At 38.9% G+C, this 16,693-nt stretch overlaps 1 protein-coding gene across 2 annotated transcripts in view; it reads left to right on the top strand.

Moving 5' to 3' along the window:
* The window catches only part of LOC144503675 (cytoplasmic dynein 1 intermediate chain 2-like), an 82,907-nt gene that overhangs the window by 26,479 nt on the left and 39,735 nt on the right, over window positions 1–16,693 (top strand). For both annotated transcript variants that reach the window (XR_013499540.1, XM_078228393.1), the window contains exons 4-5: window positions 1,930–2,017; window positions 11,385–11,500. Coding sequence is in view for 1 of the 2 variants with exons in the window: in XM_078228393.1 (XP_078084519.1) it covers window positions 1,930–2,017; window positions 11,385–11,500 (204 nt within the window). In the remaining variant the exon portion in view is untranslated. The remainder of the gene's footprint in view (window positions 1–1,929; window positions 2,018–11,384; window positions 11,501–16,693) is intronic.

Raw genomic sequence — 16,693 nt, forward strand, 5'->3', positions numbered from 1 at the left:
GATGGTAGAAGCGGAGGCCATTGTGGTCCCCCAGAGAGGTTGGGGCAAGAGGGGGTGCCGCTTGGGCAGTGCCAATCTGAAAGTGGCACCCTGGCACTGCCCACCGAGCACCAGGCAGTGCCAAGAGGGCAGAGCCAGAGGGGCCAGGGCCTATTGGGGGGTGGGGGGGGGGGGCAGAATGGGGGCAGCTGGTCAGTGGTGGGGGTGGGTAGTCGCTGCACACTCTGCATCAGGGATCGGTGACCCCCCCCCCCTTTGGAAATTCATTGTCTTGATGTCCCCTGACACTTGGATTTAGTTTTCCATTAGCATAACCAAAACCATGGGACTTCATCTTGTTTTACAAGTATATCTGAGATGATGCAAGTTTTATGATGTTGATATCGAGATGTGGAGATGCCGGCGTTGGACTGGGGTAACCACAGTGAGAGTTTTAACAACACCAGGTTAAAGTCCAACAGGCTTATTTGGTAGCAAATGCCATTAGCTTTCGGTGCGCCGCTCCTTCGTCAGATGGAGTGGATATCCACTCCATCTGACGAAGGAGCAGCACTCCGAAAGCTAATGGCATTTGCTACCAAATAAACCTGTTGGACTTTAACCTGGTGTTGTTAAAACCTTACTGTGATATCCAGGTGGCCAGCACAAAGAAAATAAATCTAGTTTTTATTTAGAATAAGACAATATGGTTCAAACCTGCTTGGCTGTACATATTAAAAAGACTCAATGAAGGCTAATATCCATTCACTAATGGGCAGAACAATAAAAATGCCTCGAGGCCTTCACCACCAATGTTACTGATCAAAAGTTACAATATGTAACAAGTTTATTTTAATTTACTTACCTTTTTGCTTTATTTTACATAATGCTGGTTAAATTTAAAAGGTTAAGCAAAATGTAGATGAAATTCATAAAAATAGGTTTTTGTTCCTAGATTTTCATATGTATTCCAGATATAGCCTCTTAAAGTGCTTCAATGTGGCAGTTTATGTCTAGATATATTTAAATATATCTATAACCTCAATGTCAGAATGAATTAGTTGCACCAAATGGCCTGTTTTTGTGATGTATATCCTATATGGTGAAATATGTTTTAAAAAACATTCTTGACATTTGGAAGCTTGTCATCCATATTTCCTGGTGTAATTTTATGAATTTTTTTGCATGTACCCTCACAGTTTCTGTATTAATTGTTCTTGATGTTGATACAATTTTGCATTGTTTTATCGTATCACATTTTACTTCTATTATTCATCAATTTGTAAACAAAGCATCACATTTATGGTACCTGTTGTATTTCAATTCCCCTCATTGCTGAAGACACAGCCTAATAAAATAAGCATGATCCCCTTTTCCCTGATCTGAAAATGATCTTGAAAAAAATCTTAATGCACTTCATAAATGGGTATGTAATCAATATATATGCATAGTATTTATTTTCATAAATTTGCAGATGGACATGGTCTAAGAGCAACTCACATATTATCTGGGCTGGGTATTTTATTATTTTTCTTTATCAAGTAGAACAAAATCTTTTAGATTCAGTATAAATGCTATGTAATAGTTTTTGATCCATGACCATCTGTATAAGTCAGCAAAAGGGATAGTGCATGTTTGGACCCATTGAAAACCAGCAGGATACTGCTGTTTCACATCCTGGGAAAGCATGACTAAAGTACACAGATGATTCCAAATCTACTTCATCCACAGACTGACTGCATACATTGTAAAGGGCATGAAAACACCGCATGAAATTTAACTTTGCCTTTTCCTTTTTCTCTTTTAAATTTCATTTCATTCATGTATTTTTCTTTCATGCCATCACGTTTGTTTTATTCAATATTTCATGTTAAATTAATTTTGAAACATCATTACCAGTGCATCCACTACGGGTAGTAACAGCGGATACCTGTCTGTTTCACTATTTAGTCCCTCCTACATCTCCTCCCTCAAAATCGGTGAGTACACCAAGTGAGGCTGGAAGCCAGGATTCTGCTGATTGCACTCTTGGGGCAAGGTATGGCCGCTTATTATGTTTATGTTATACTTTGTGTTTTCTCTAGTGCCTGTGCAGTGTGTAATTTTGGCTAAGTGCATGAATTTGATCATTTCACTGTCCCAAAAGTATTATCTAAATGTTCCATTTTGATGTGTTGGTACTCTTTCTCATCAAATGTGTATACTTCCATTCTTTTTTCCTCTCTTTTACAGTTTTCAGTGACTATCTGTGGTTTTGCAGGTAGTTGTAAATGACATTCTTCAGCCCAGCTAGCTGCTGGATGGTATATGATGCTTAGCCTTGTGCCTACTTTCTTTTTAATATTTAAGTTTCCTTTTCCTCCTTCACCTATGGTAAAGTGCCTTCCTTTGCTTGACATTATGATGAGGCAAATTGGGATCTTGAAGTGGTGCTATGTGGATAATTCCTCATTGTTATATTTTACATTTAAAAGAAAACTGCCATTAATGTTCAGTTTGTATCATTAGGCTCATTAGGATGGACCTTTTGTTACCAAAATAAAATATTCCACATTCTGTCATTTACATGCTGCCTTTGATATCCTTCCTTCTCCTGATAGCTTTAGATTGCTATTTCCAAATTACTCATGTCAGTATGAAGAATGGTGGTGTGCATTGGTATATTGCTTTGTAGGCAAAGTTAAATGTTCAATGATATGTGCATTCTTTTTCACTTGAGGATAGTCAGCACACCAAATAGGTAGAACCTTGCTTGTTTGTGCATGCTTTACATGCACAAAAATATTTTTATAATGTAAATATGTTGTCTCAAGTTTCTGCACCCTAGAAAATTCTGGAAGCTATGCCCTTTTACTAGTTATTTTTTTCCTATTTAAAAGATTGTGTCTTCAGACATTCACTTTTCACTCTCTAATTTAACAAGAAGTGCATTTTCAACCTTTCCTCAGAAGTAGAACATAGAACAGTACAGCACAGAACAGGCCCTTCGGCCCACGATGTTGTGCCGAGCTTTATCCGAAACCAAGATCAAGCTATCCCACTCCCTATCATCCTGGTGTGCTTCATGTGCCTATCCAATAACCGCTTAAATGTTCCTAAAGTGTCTGACTCCACTATCCCTGCAGGCAGTCCAATCCACACCCCAACCACTCTCTGCGTAAAGAACCTACCTCTGATTTCCTTCCTATATCTCCCACCATGAACCCTATAGTTAGATTAGATTGTCCTTGTATTCTTTCATAGCATGCAGGTGTATTAAACTAGTTAATCTGTTTTTAATCCCATGAATTAGATAGTAGGCACTGTATGACAAATCTCTGGGGCGAACATTAGCACAAATGTTGCAGTGCTTAATAAGTCATGCAGTAGGATTGTGACCCTATTCCTGACCCCTTTTCCCTATTTCAGAGTTTTAGGGATAGCATGTTTATAGATGTGATCACTCCACAGCTTAAGAGTATACAGGGAATAGATGACCACCAGGCAATCGAGAAGAAATAGGTAGTGCCACAGTCCTTTGAGTGCATCTCACTCTTCAACCAATATTCATTTCTGAATACTGATGAAAGTGATGGTTCATCTGGGAAGTGCAATTAGAGCCAAGTCCTAAACTAATTTAAACTAATTTGGCAGGAGTGTGGGAACCATGGGATAATGCTAGAAAGGGATAACAAGATTCGAAGAATATTAGTCGAGACAGTTAGTAGGAAATAGTACAATGAAATTGCAATGAATCAAACTTGGATGGTATGAAATTCTAGTTATGTTGTAGTCATGAGCCAATCCCACCAGCAAAATAACAAGTCCCATAGATGCTCCGTGACTCACCGAAATTACACAGTGGTAACTCCAGATTAGCTGAATTTGTTTTAACTTGTCATGTGACACACAACCAATCACAGCAGAGTAAAACCACATAATACAAAATGATGGAATGCTGGGCAAGTGATCATTTGATGCCGAGGTCTGCCTTTGAAAGGACGCGTTCATCCTGCGAATATGACTAAACCTGAGAGGAAGTGAAAAGTGTTGTTGATTGGAGAGAGAGAGTGATGTTGATGCAGCAAGTGGCATCATTTTCTGCGCAGTAAATAATGGGGGTGTGACAGTTATGCCAGCAGTGGCAGATAATTGGCTCCAAAATTATCTCTCTCACTTCTTGAATGAGTATGCAACATGAGACATTTTTAACAAGGATGATTTTTACCATCTTTTGCCGGTCTGAACTTTGATGCTTAATGGTGAACTGTGTCATGATGGAAAGCAGAGCAAGGAATGTATCGCTGTTATGGTCTGCACCAACATGGAAGACACCAAAAAGCTGCTGTGTCTTGGCGATCGGTAGCTCCAAGAAGCCACATTGCTTTGCAAATGTCAAGACATTACCCATGTAGGACACAGCCAACAAAACTGCTTCCAGCATTTTTGAGGCGTAGATCAGAGAGTGATCAAAACTTACCAGCGAAAGAAAATAAAGATTATCATCATTATGGACAACTGCCCTGTTCACCCCGTCATTTGGCTTCAATAGCATCAAGATGATATTCTTGTCTTGCAACACCGCGGCCAAGCTCCCACCACAGGATCAAGGGATGAATAGCAACCTGAAAACCCACTACAGAAAGAGACTGATCTCACGGGTTAGCGAGTCCATTGATATGGAGCAGGAGTACAATCTAGCTGTTCTAGATGCTATGTTCATGATGATGGAGGTGCAGAAGATTGTGATGGAAGCCAGAATTGCCAACTGCTTCCACAAACAATGGTACTATCAATGGTCATGATTACTGAGATTAGCTTTTTAATTCCCAGTTTAATTAATTGAACTTAAATTCCCCCAGCTGCCGTTGTAGGATTTGAACCCATGTCCCCCCCCATGTCCTTCAAAGTAAAGGTGCCGTTGATCCACTTTTACTGTGTTCTGCCCAATTGAACATTCATGGAATACAATAATAAGACTTTAATAGATTTTTCAGATTCTGGTCAACAGAAAAAATAAAATGCCCAATAGCAGAAATATTTTAAGTGGCCAACAATGCTAAAACCATTGGAAGTGTTACTCTCATCCTATTTCAGTCAGATTGTATTGTTCAATTTATTCAGTTTACTTCAATGCAAAAGCCTTGTTCCTCAAGTCTGGTACATACTTTACAAGTGGGGGAAGAGAGCAATGACAAGGGTGCAGAAACAGAATTTTTGCTAAAGCCTGAGGCGGTAGTTAACCTATAATTACATCAGTGTCACAACTTTGCAACTGTTGTTTTTTTTAAATCCCAGTAGAGTAGCAGTGATACTCCTTACCTGTGGGGTTATGTGTTAACTCAGTTCCTGAACAAATGTTACAATTTCCTGTATGCTTCTTGCATTTTTTTAAAATGGAAGCAATCTGTTAGTGCTCTACAATACAAGATTGCACATTTGGGCTGGAACTGAGCATATATTTATTGAATTGTACATATTAAAAGGCAGTTTTTTAGCTCAAGTCTGAAGCATACAAAAGAGGTATGGATTTACAGTTTTAGCAACTGTTAATACAAGAACTACACAAAAAGATGTTTATTCAATTTTATAAATTCAAAAGTCCAAATTTATAAAACTAAATATATTCGACAAACTATAAATTATAAGCCCATATTACATCCATACAGAACAAAAGGATTTGATTGAAAGTTATGCATTAACTGACTATAAAGTTAAAGTTTATTTATTAGTCACAAGTAAGGCTTACATTAACGCTACAATGAAGTTACTGTGAAATTCCTCTAGTCGTCACATTCCGGCGATTTTAATAGATTTTCCTGGGTCTGTACCCAGATGCGCAAGGTTGTATGAGCATAACGAATATTGGGAACACAGAACAGTTGGAACGAATGTCCGTAGATAAACCTATCTGTTTTTTTCCCAGTAATGAGTGTTGTGAACTGCATTTTTTGATATTCACTAGGTTCAGACAATCCAATGTGTCTTTCAAATGGTTTGCATTCAAGCACTCACCGACAGAATCTATGTTGAGTCATGTTTATCACGATAAACAATATTGCTGTTTTTTTACATAGTTGGTTAATCCTTTGAGAGCTGGAATCATACAATGCAGAAGGAGGCCATTCTGCACATTGTCCCTGTGCAGGTTCTTCAGAGCTGACCAATTAGTCCAATTTACTTGCTCTTTCCCCCTGCCCAGAAATGTATTCTTTTTATAAGATATTTGGTTACATTTGTAGACATGGTTGGAATCTTGAATGGAAATAACTGTATTGTTTCCAATGCTTAGATTATTACATGAAATCAGAGAAAGACTTGCATTTGAATAGTGCCTCTCACGACCATAGAATGGTCCAAAGTGTGTTTACAGCTAATTAAGTACTTTTGAAGCGGGGCCATTGTTGCAATGTAGAAAATCTGGCCGTTAATTTGCAAAAGGCAATGTGTTAATGAATAGATAATCTGTTTTTGAGGTGTTGATTGAGGGGTAACTATTGGTTAGGCCACCGATTAACTCCATATTTTCCCTCAATAGTGCTGTGAGGTCCCATCCGTGTGATTGAATAGCACCTCTGATGGTGCAGGACTCCCCCAGTATTACACTGGAGTGTCAGCTTTTTGATTTTGATGCTCAAGTTTTAGAGTGAGATTTGAACCTACAATCTACTGACTCATGGGTGAGAGTGCCACCAGCTAACAGAGTTGACACTGGGGAATTGATAGCTAGAACAACTCCCAAAGTAAGGATAATGCTATTTAATACTGTTGATGTGGAAAAGGCACATCTTTCATTTCTTGTTATCCATCATAAGAGTGATATAATGTTTAATGACAGAATTCCTTAAACTATATTGGCTTGACGATGCATATGTAAAGCATTAAACCAGCTTAAGCTCTTGCTCAATCACTGGCATGGCAAAATAAAAGCAATTGAATTACACGCCCAATTTCAAATTATTGCTATTTAATTCCGTATTCCATTTATGGATTTGAAATTAAAATGCTTTAACTCCCTTAAAATATCTAACTATGAGCTAAATACTTTCCAAACAAAGGAGTCACTGTAGAATAGGGTCCTGGTAGTGACTAGTGACTTAATTCCACATGGATGATTCACTGGAGGTGGCTGAACTGTTTTTTGAGACTCAAGATGACTCAAAGATGGGCTTATTTGTAGTTATAAAACAGCTGTTACTGCATTATATTAAAACTGAGGGAAGGTCAGTGTGAATGCTGCATGGTCTACTCTTGTAGGAGCAGGTATTTGTTGTCTTGCTTCTATTGTACTCTGTCAGATGCTGAATAAGCAACTATTGCAGAAAATCTCATCCAACAAAGAACAAAGAACAAAGAACAATACAGCACAGGAACAGGCCCTTCGGCCCTCCAAGCCCGCGCCGCTCCCCGGTCCAGGATTGAATCCAGGATCCCCGCCCAATTTTCCAGCCTATCTACATACCAATATCCTATCCACCGAGCTGTCCCTCACAGCTACGATGCTTTGTTCATTACAACCTATTAACTTACCCCCACCCCCCCATTCCAGACCATGTGATCTCCAGGGAGAGGCGAAAACCCAGAGTGAAAAATCCCAGGGCCAATATGGGGAAAAAAAAATCTGGGAAATTCCTCTCCGACCCCCTGAGGCGATCGAAACGAGTCCAGGAGATCACAATGGCCCCGATCGGAAAATGCTTCCCAACCCTAGTCATTTCCACTTCCACGAACACCATATGAATCCCCTGCCCCCGAGACAGGTTCCCAACTATCCGCAGTCTCACTCTGTACTGGCACCAGCAAGATGATCGTAGAATGAAGCCTTGAAACGAGAAACCAGGAACAATTAGCCCGCGCAAATTGAACTCCATCTGCCATTTCCTTGCCCAAATTTCCAGCCTATCTATATCCTTCTGTAGCCTCTGACAATGTTCCTCACTATCTGCAAGTCCTGCCAGTTTTGTGTCGTCCGCAAACTTACTGATCACCCCAGTTACTCCTTCTTCCAGATCATTTATATAAATCACAAACAGCAGAGGTCCCAATACAGAGCCCTGCGGTACACCACTAGTCACAGGCCTCCAGCCGGAAAAAGACCCTTCCACTACCACCCTCTGTCTTCTATGACCAAGCCAGTTCTCCACCCATCTAGCCACCTCCCCCTTTATCCCATGGGATCCAACCTTTTTCACTAGCCTACCATGAGGGACTTTGTCAAACGCTTTACTAAAGTCCATATAGACAACATCCACGGCCCTTCCTTCGTCAACCATTTTGGTCACTTCTTCAAAAAACACCACCAGGTTCGTGAGGCATGACCTCCCTCTCACAAAACCATGTTGACTATCGTTAATGAGTTTATTCCTTTCTAAATGCGCATACATCCTATCTTTAAGAATCTTCTCCAACAACTTCCCCACCACGGACGTCAAGCTCACCGGCCTATAATTACCCGGGTTATCCTTCCTACCCTTCTTAAATAACGGGACCACATTGGCTATCCTCCAATCCTCTGGGACCTCACCTGTGTCCAGTGACGAGACAAAGATTTGCGTCAGAGGCCCAACGATTTCACCTCTCGTCTCCCTGAGCAGCCTTGGATAGATTCCATCAGGCCCTGGGGATTTGTCAGTCTTTATATTCTCATCAGGCCCTGGGGATTTGTCAGTCTTTATATTCTCATCCATTGCATCAATTTTAGTATGTCAATGTTACAGTATTTAATCTGTCCCAATATATTACCACCACCACAAACAGCTTGAGGTTCTATAGCACAATTAATCTAAAACATAGCCAAAATGTCTTTAAGAAAAAAATGACCAGAAACTGAGTAATACGAACAATGGATTAACTGGAGGAATTATTAGAAGATGGTTTTGAGGATCATGTTGAAGAATGGGATGGTATTAAGGGATACTGTGAGAGTATGGCATTGAGGTATCTGAAAGCTCCAAGACTGAAGCAACAGCTATTGACACTTCAGACTGCCATACTGGAGTAATTCACTTTGAAGATTCTAAAGACAGTTTCAGTGACAAAGTGGCTGAGGTAGGAGAAGACAAATGACATTGTGATAGAATTAAGTAGTTTGGGTAATTGCCAAGCTATGTGGTTTGAAGCTTGGTTTAGTTAATCGGCATTTGCATGAATGGGATCAACATGATAACACTGAGAGGTAGGATGGAGCAAGGGGCTATCGTGCAGTGTTTTTGGTGGGAACTGAACAGCATGCTTTTGGTCATGTTGACTTTGCGCTGAAAGGAAGTTGTGCCAGTGCGTGATTCAGTGTCAACCAAAAATCAATAGTTAACATACATTCTGTGTTGAGAAATAATTCTGCATTGGCTGGAGTGTATTGAGGATCGATTAGAGAAGAATAGTTAGCAAGTCTTTCTGGGACCTGTCGACATTACTTGGACAGAAGACCGTGGGTTGAAAACATTGGAATTACCTTATGGTACCTGTTCTTAATCCAACCCTATTGATGTTGTCTGTTTTGGGTTCAGTGTTCAACTCTTTCTAGTTCCTTCCTCTCTCAGACTTGGCATTCTACCTCTTAACCGCTTAACTGCATGCAGAGGTGGCACTTTAAGATCAAATTTACCAAATACTGGGAAGCCAGAGATTGTTGGGAGTGGGAGATGTAACTATTTCTTCCAATTCTTTGGCTGGAGAGTGATTGGTACTTTAAGTGCAAGTGTATATATATTTTTGTGGTGTGGTTCTTAAATGTTGTATGTAGCCTCCTGATGGAATTTGCTCCCCATAACTACTGGAATTTTTAAACATCCCCCCGCAAAGGTGATTTACTTAAAGATTAAAGCAGCTTTTCAAGTTTTACTGGGATTGGAATATTATTTGGTGCAATCCTTTGCACCATGCTGACAAATTGAAATATGGGATGGGTGAGTTTAACGGCTGCCAGGCTAAGTTACTTCAACTTGCATATTTTGTTTGGCAATTGGAGGAATATTAGACTTTCTAATACTGTGCACAGAAGTTAGCACTGCTGCCTTACAGCGCCAGAGACCTGGGTTCAATTCCCAGCTTGGGTCACTGTCTATGCGGAGTCTGCATGTTCTCTCCATGTCTGCTGTGGTTTCCTCCCACAGTCCGAAAGACGTGCTGGCTGGGCTATGCTAAATTCTCCCTCAGTGTACCTGAACAGGCGCCGGAGTGTGGCGACTAGGGGATTTTCACAGTAACTTCGATGCAGTGTTAATGTAAACCTACTTGTGACACTAATAAATAAACTTTAAACTTTAAAACTTTCTTCAAATCCTATTACTAAATATAAATAGGAGGTAGATTGGGATAGACATCAGTAATTGGAAAACATGTTAAAATTTGGAGAAGTCATCGCTTATTTTTTTGTAATACACCTTCCACTGTGTTTAACACTTTTCTTCCTTAGATTCCTTTGCCAGGCACCCCAATCCATACAACTCTAATTTTAATATGACTTAAATTGCTTGGTAAGCTGATGCTTGAGAACTGGAAAATTAATTAAGAAATTCCTTTTGAGATCTGTTAATAAAGCATATGAAAAGCGTTGTAATGTGTGTCATTCTTTTTGTATGTCAGAGAGCAGATCTTTTCTTTAAAATAAAAACATCTTAGCCGCCACCTGACCATGAAAACTCCCTCTTCTCTCCTTTCATTCATCTGCTCATCATCACATTTGCCCGTTATCCATTCTTACTTTAGTCTGTCTTTGGATTTTGTGATATCTCTTTCTATCCTTTGTAACTCCTTGTTTCTTTAGTGGTATGTTATTTCTCTTACTAGTCTGTTTATGTTCTTTCCTTCGAGGTAAGTAGCTGCCTGCAATATATCCTTGCTAATTGTGGTGCTTAAGATAATTATAATGGCAATAAGTTTTTATGTAGTGTCTGTCGAATGTTTAACTTAAATGTATTTTTCTCAAATGATTTTAGTTTAATTTAGTTTAGCTTTGCATTCTTTCCTGCAAAAGCATTAATATGATTATTATTATCCATCTGTAAAATAGTCCACTGGGAAATGGTTTTCAATTGGTTAAGCTCATTTATGGAAAAATAATTGTCTGAAATAAATGTGCATCAATACTAACATCACTGATTTAAACTTTCTTTAATAATGCTGCATGATTGACTTGTCAATCAATTAGGACCTTTCACTGGGATACCGATCCTTCAGTTCTGCAGCTTCAAGCTGATCTTGGGTATTGCCAACTCATTTCTACTACTTGTACTTTTTCAGTCATTAATATAATAATTCTGACATACTAATATATGCAGACGTTGGGGATAAAAGTTACATCACCTTTGCTTTAAATATTTATCCCTTTTCCGTAGCATTTCCTCTTGCTTTGTATATGTTTGATTATTTTATAACATCAATAATAGTTTTACATGACACTCTCTCTCCCAATCATTTACTGACAGACGAGGAGCAATTAAACTGGAGATGGCAAAAATCACACAGGTAGACTTTCCTCCACGAGAGATTGTTACATATACAAAGGAAACACAAACTCCAGTGATTGCACAGAAAGCTGACGGTAAGATGATTGAAAAAAATACATGTGTAATATGTTACTAGAAATGTATGAAAAATAATTAAGCACCTTAATACCACTAATCAATAATGTTTTGACATATGTAGAGAATTTCCAACTAATATTTTCCAATAAGCAGGTTCTCGTACTGTTTAATGGATGATGCAAGGACAAATATTAAAAGTAAAACATTTAAGAATACAGAATTTATGTTCTAAAATGTAATACGTGGCAAATACACCTGAAGAAGTATAGCATGAGGCCTGAAATAAATGTGTGATATGAAAATAACATTGCAGGAGGAGGTCATAAATGCAGATGAGCATTCCATCACCATTATTGGAATCTTGTGTTTGCACCGTTGCAATGTTATTTTTACTGTGTACAGATGTAGAGTTTGTGGAAGCTCTTTAAATTTATTTTCATCCAGTTTTTTTTGTAGTGACAGCTGTAGTGACATGAAATCAAATAATTCGCCTGTAATTATACCATGTGATTAGAACTTCAGCATTTGGGATTGTTTCAACATATGGGAAATACCACATATCAAGCACACTAAAAACTATCATCTGTTCATAGCCCATCCAACAGAGATTCACATCTCACAGTTTGAATTACTAAAAGTTTTTTTTGCATTTGAATAGATCTTTATTTTTTAAATTTAAATTAAAGGGTATTATTTTTCCATTTTCCTCAAAATACTTCTGTCAAAGTGAGTACAAAGTTGCAAGATTTGGGGTCTTATTGTGCGGCATTGATAACTCATTTTTAAAATCGTGGATAGCCACCATCTGTGGTAGCCCTATCAGAGAGCTAAAGCCAGGAATGATATTGCTTTGTTAACTGAGAACCTTCTGCAAGTATCTAGCACTTGGGACTTAACAATGAATACTTGATATGAATAGAACCATAGAATCCCTACAGAAGGAGGGCAGTAGAGGGCAATTGGCCCAGCGAGTGTGCACCGATTCTTACCCAGGCCCCCTGATGAGTGGCAATAACATTTGCATCTCACAAGTGCTAGGTCGTAGTCATCTCCCACAAGAGAGAGCCAACAACCTTCCTTCAATGTCAATGGCATTACCATTGCTGAATCCTCAACCATCAACATCCTGCGGTGTCAGCATTGCTCAGAAATTTAACCAGCCACCAAATATTGTGGCTCCTAGAGCACTTCAGAGGCTGGGTATTCTATGAAGTGACACAACTCCTAAGTATACATTACACTCTACCTTTTAAAAGGCACAATTCACAAGAGCACAAGAAATAGAAGCCACCAAACACTTCAAGTCTGCCTCACCATTTGATGTGGTTGCATCTTTGTAGAAACTTGATGTCTGTGTCGATATGCACCATTTGATACAAGCATGGCTGATCTATGCCGACCTCGACTCCTTTTCTGTGCCATTTCCCCATAGCCCTCTATTCCTTGATCTATCAAATATTTATCCACCTCCACTTTATATACTTCTAATGATCCAGCCTCCATCACCGTTTGGGGCAGAGAATTCCAGAGATTCGCACCCACTACGAGAATAAATTTTTATGCACCTCAGTTTTAAATGAGCGGCCCTTTATCTTGTAGCTATGTCCCCTTGTTTGAGACTCTCCCATTAGTGAAAACATCTTACCATTTACCCTGTCGAGCCCCCTCAGGATCTTGTATGTTTGAATAAGGTCACCCCTCACTCTTCTAAACTCCAAGGAATACAGCCTGTTTAGCCTCTCTTGATAAGACAACCCTCACATCCCAGGTATTAGCCTGGTGAATCTCCTTTGGACTGCCTCCAACGTTACTATATCCTTTTTTTTATGTAAGGGGACCAACACTGTACGCAGTATTCCAGGTGAAGCCTCACCAACACCCTATACAATTGCAACAAAACCCCTCTTTGTTTTAAACTCCAACTCCTTTGCAATAAAGGTCAAAATGTCGTTTACCTTCGTAACTATTTGTTGGACCTCCCTGCTAGCTTTTTGTGATTCACACAATAGAACAGCTAGATCCCTCTGTACTTCATTCACCTGTAGTCTCTCTCCATTTAGATAATAATCTGCCTTTTGATTCCACCTACTGACATGCGTGACCTCACACTTCCCCACATTAAACTCCATTTGCCGGGTTTTCGCCCAGTCACCCAATTTATCTATATCCCATTGCAGAATCATAATATCTGCATCACAACATGCCCTTCCACCTGTCTTCATACCTTTGGCACATTTGGAAAACTTACATTCTCTTCCTTCCTCCAGGTCATTAAAGTAAATAGTGAACAATTTGCGGGCCAAGAACTGATCCTTGTGGTACTCCACTAGTTACATATCTTCCATTTCTTTGTTTACTGTTATCAATTCACCGACCTCATTCAGTAGAGGTCCCACATTTACCTTAGCTGCCTGCTTCCTATTTATGTATCCATAGAAACTCTTACTGCTTGTTTTTATGCTGCCTGCAAGTTTTCTCTCAAAATTCATATTCTCCCTCCTTATGAGCTTTTTAGTCTTTTGCTGCTGGATCCTAAAAACTTCCCAGTCCTCTGGTCTACCACTATCCTTTGCCACTTTATATATCTTGCTTTTCAATTTAACATTCTCCTTAACCTCCTTTCTTAACCTTGGGTTTAGCCTCTTTCTCGTGGAATTCCTCTTTTCGATTGGGCTAAACTCCTGCTGAGCACTTTGGGCTAGCTGTTGAATATCTGCCCATCTACTGACCCAAATCAGTAGATTCAGGAGTGTGCTAGAATACTGTCTAGTTGCCTGACTGAATGCAACTCCCAACAATGCTCAAGAAGCTTGACACCATCCAGGACAAAATAGTCCACTTGGTCAATGCCCACCTCTTCACCAATGGCTGCAGTATATGCCATCCACATGATGCATTGCAATAACTCACCAAGGCTCCTTTGCAACACCTCCTAAACCTGAGAGTTCTACCATCTGGCATGACAAGGGCAGCAGGTGTATAGGAACCTAACCATCACCTTTAAATTTCTCCCCAAGTCTCGCACTGTACTCACTTAGAAATATATTGCCTATCAGTCAAAACCCTAAAACTCCCAACTTGATAACTCGATGGGAATACCTTCACCACACAAAGTGCAGCAGTTCAAGCAGGCAGTTCACCTCCAACTTCTTGGGCAATTAGGGATGGGCAATAAATGCTGGCCTTGCTATTGATGCCCAAATCATGTGAGTAAATAAAAAAAATACCTCTAGAATCCCAGTGTGAGGCTCTTTGGTGTGTTACCATAGTTTTAATTCCCATGTTTGCAAATGTGCATACTTTCAGTTAAAAAAAATTATGCAGTGTCTCCAACCTTTTACATTATGGAACTTAAATAGCTTAACCTAGCATGGTTCCTGGCTATTATGACATACTGGTTAAAGGAGAGGGCATACTTTCAACATAATGCCCTGTTCTGTATTCATCTTCTTCTCTCTCTATCCCTTGCTGCTCAGACTGCATACGCTCAAAGTTATAGTATATCTGACAACTTTAAAACTTATTCATTTTAGTAGCTGCCATTATAGTAGCTACTTTCTGAACTAAATTAAATTTCTTGTCTTTGCCAAGCCTACATCTTTCTTTTCTTAAAGCAACCTGTCCTTAATGATTGTCTAATCAGGAACTGTCTTGCTTATATTCCAAGATCGAAAAAAAAATGCATGGGCAGTTGTGGCATGTCGATAATTTCTTCCCCATAATTGGAACATTTCCTTTCCAAAGAAAGATTTCAAAAAGCCTTCAACTCCCATGGGTTTGAATTCAGTTGACTGTCTGTGCTGATAGTCTGGGTCAGGGTTTGACCCTTATTACGCAGAGGCCATCCTTTTTGCTTTCAAATGAAGGGTTTCTATAATGACTCACGATTTAGTCAAGTTGTAAACTAGGTGAAGAGAAACTTTAGCTCCGATTGTCAAAAAACTTTCTCAGAAACCAAACCAATTTAGCTGCTTATTAATTAAGAACTGTTTCCAAGGCCAATAACATTTTTTATAATTTCATTTAGTACTTGTTTATTGACTCTAACATGACTCAGCTTTCAGTATCGATATCTTAATAAAAGTATTTGTTTGTAAGAATCTGAAAACACTAAGTTCTAAAACTATCCTAAGGGTTTTGCTCCAGCTTCTTCTTACAGCCCCAAATCCAAATGATATGCTATCTCTGGAAGCTAGGTTGGAATGACTAAGGACTGTTGTGTTGTTTTATAGCTGCCTAAATGAGATGGTTTGTCTTCATGTTTGGATCTTCATGCAGTACTGCAATAATTTGGAGAACAACCTAAGCTGAAAAGTAAATGCCTAAAATTTTCATGTCTTTTAATAATGAAGTTAAATGAAACAAGAAAAAGGCCATTTTTGGGATGAATTAACTTCCTTTTGAAGTGAAAAGCAACTGAAAAAATGTATTTTAAATAAGAGGATAAATGCTGGTCAGGTTACTTTGAATGTAAGGTTTTGGATCTGATTTGGAATAATGTTAGAAATGTTGAAAAAGGACTTAAAATATTAGTTTGATTTCCTCTTACTTTGTAGAAAGCTTCTGTTTGGGTCTCAGTATTGAGTAAGAATTTGTTCTATATAGATTAGCAGTCCTTCTGATTCTGAATGCTAATTGGAAATCACCTGACTTGAGTACTAATGGAAACATGGAGAAACTCTAATTGTAAACTCTTGTAATTTTTTGCTTGTGTGGAAATATTTTCTTTTTGCCTCTTTATTATATTGACTTGAATGGAAATTATAGTATGGAAACAGATAGTTCAACCAGAACAGTCTGTATTGAAGTTTATCCTCCACATGAGCAATAGTCCTAATCCAGTGTTGTTCAACAGAATTTGCTGAGTAAAAATAGGTGTGAGCGAGGTGACAATGTTTTAGGCTAGTGCGCAAACTTTAGTAAATGCATTGCACACAATATGGGTACAGGTAAATGTAAGTCTATATTTGTTTAACATGTACCATAATTTTGTGCCAAACTTTGCAATCTTTTTCTTATCAAAAATTGGAATCCTGGCATAAGTTACACACCACATCATATTGCAGTTTCTTGGTTTTTGTCCAGCAGTTGAGCAATTTTAACTTCATCAGAGTGATCATTGAGAATGCTGGCGTCCAAAAATGTAGATATACTAGACATGCCCATGTTCTCCACACACAATGTGGTTAAATATTGCTTTTCCATTGCCA

Source organism: Mustelus asterias, chromosome 14 (assembly GCF_964213995.1).
Source record: "Mustelus asterias chromosome 14, sMusAst1.hap1.1, whole genome shotgun sequence".
NCBI lineage: Eukaryota > Metazoa > Chordata > Chondrichthyes > Carcharhiniformes > Triakidae > Mustelus > Mustelus asterias.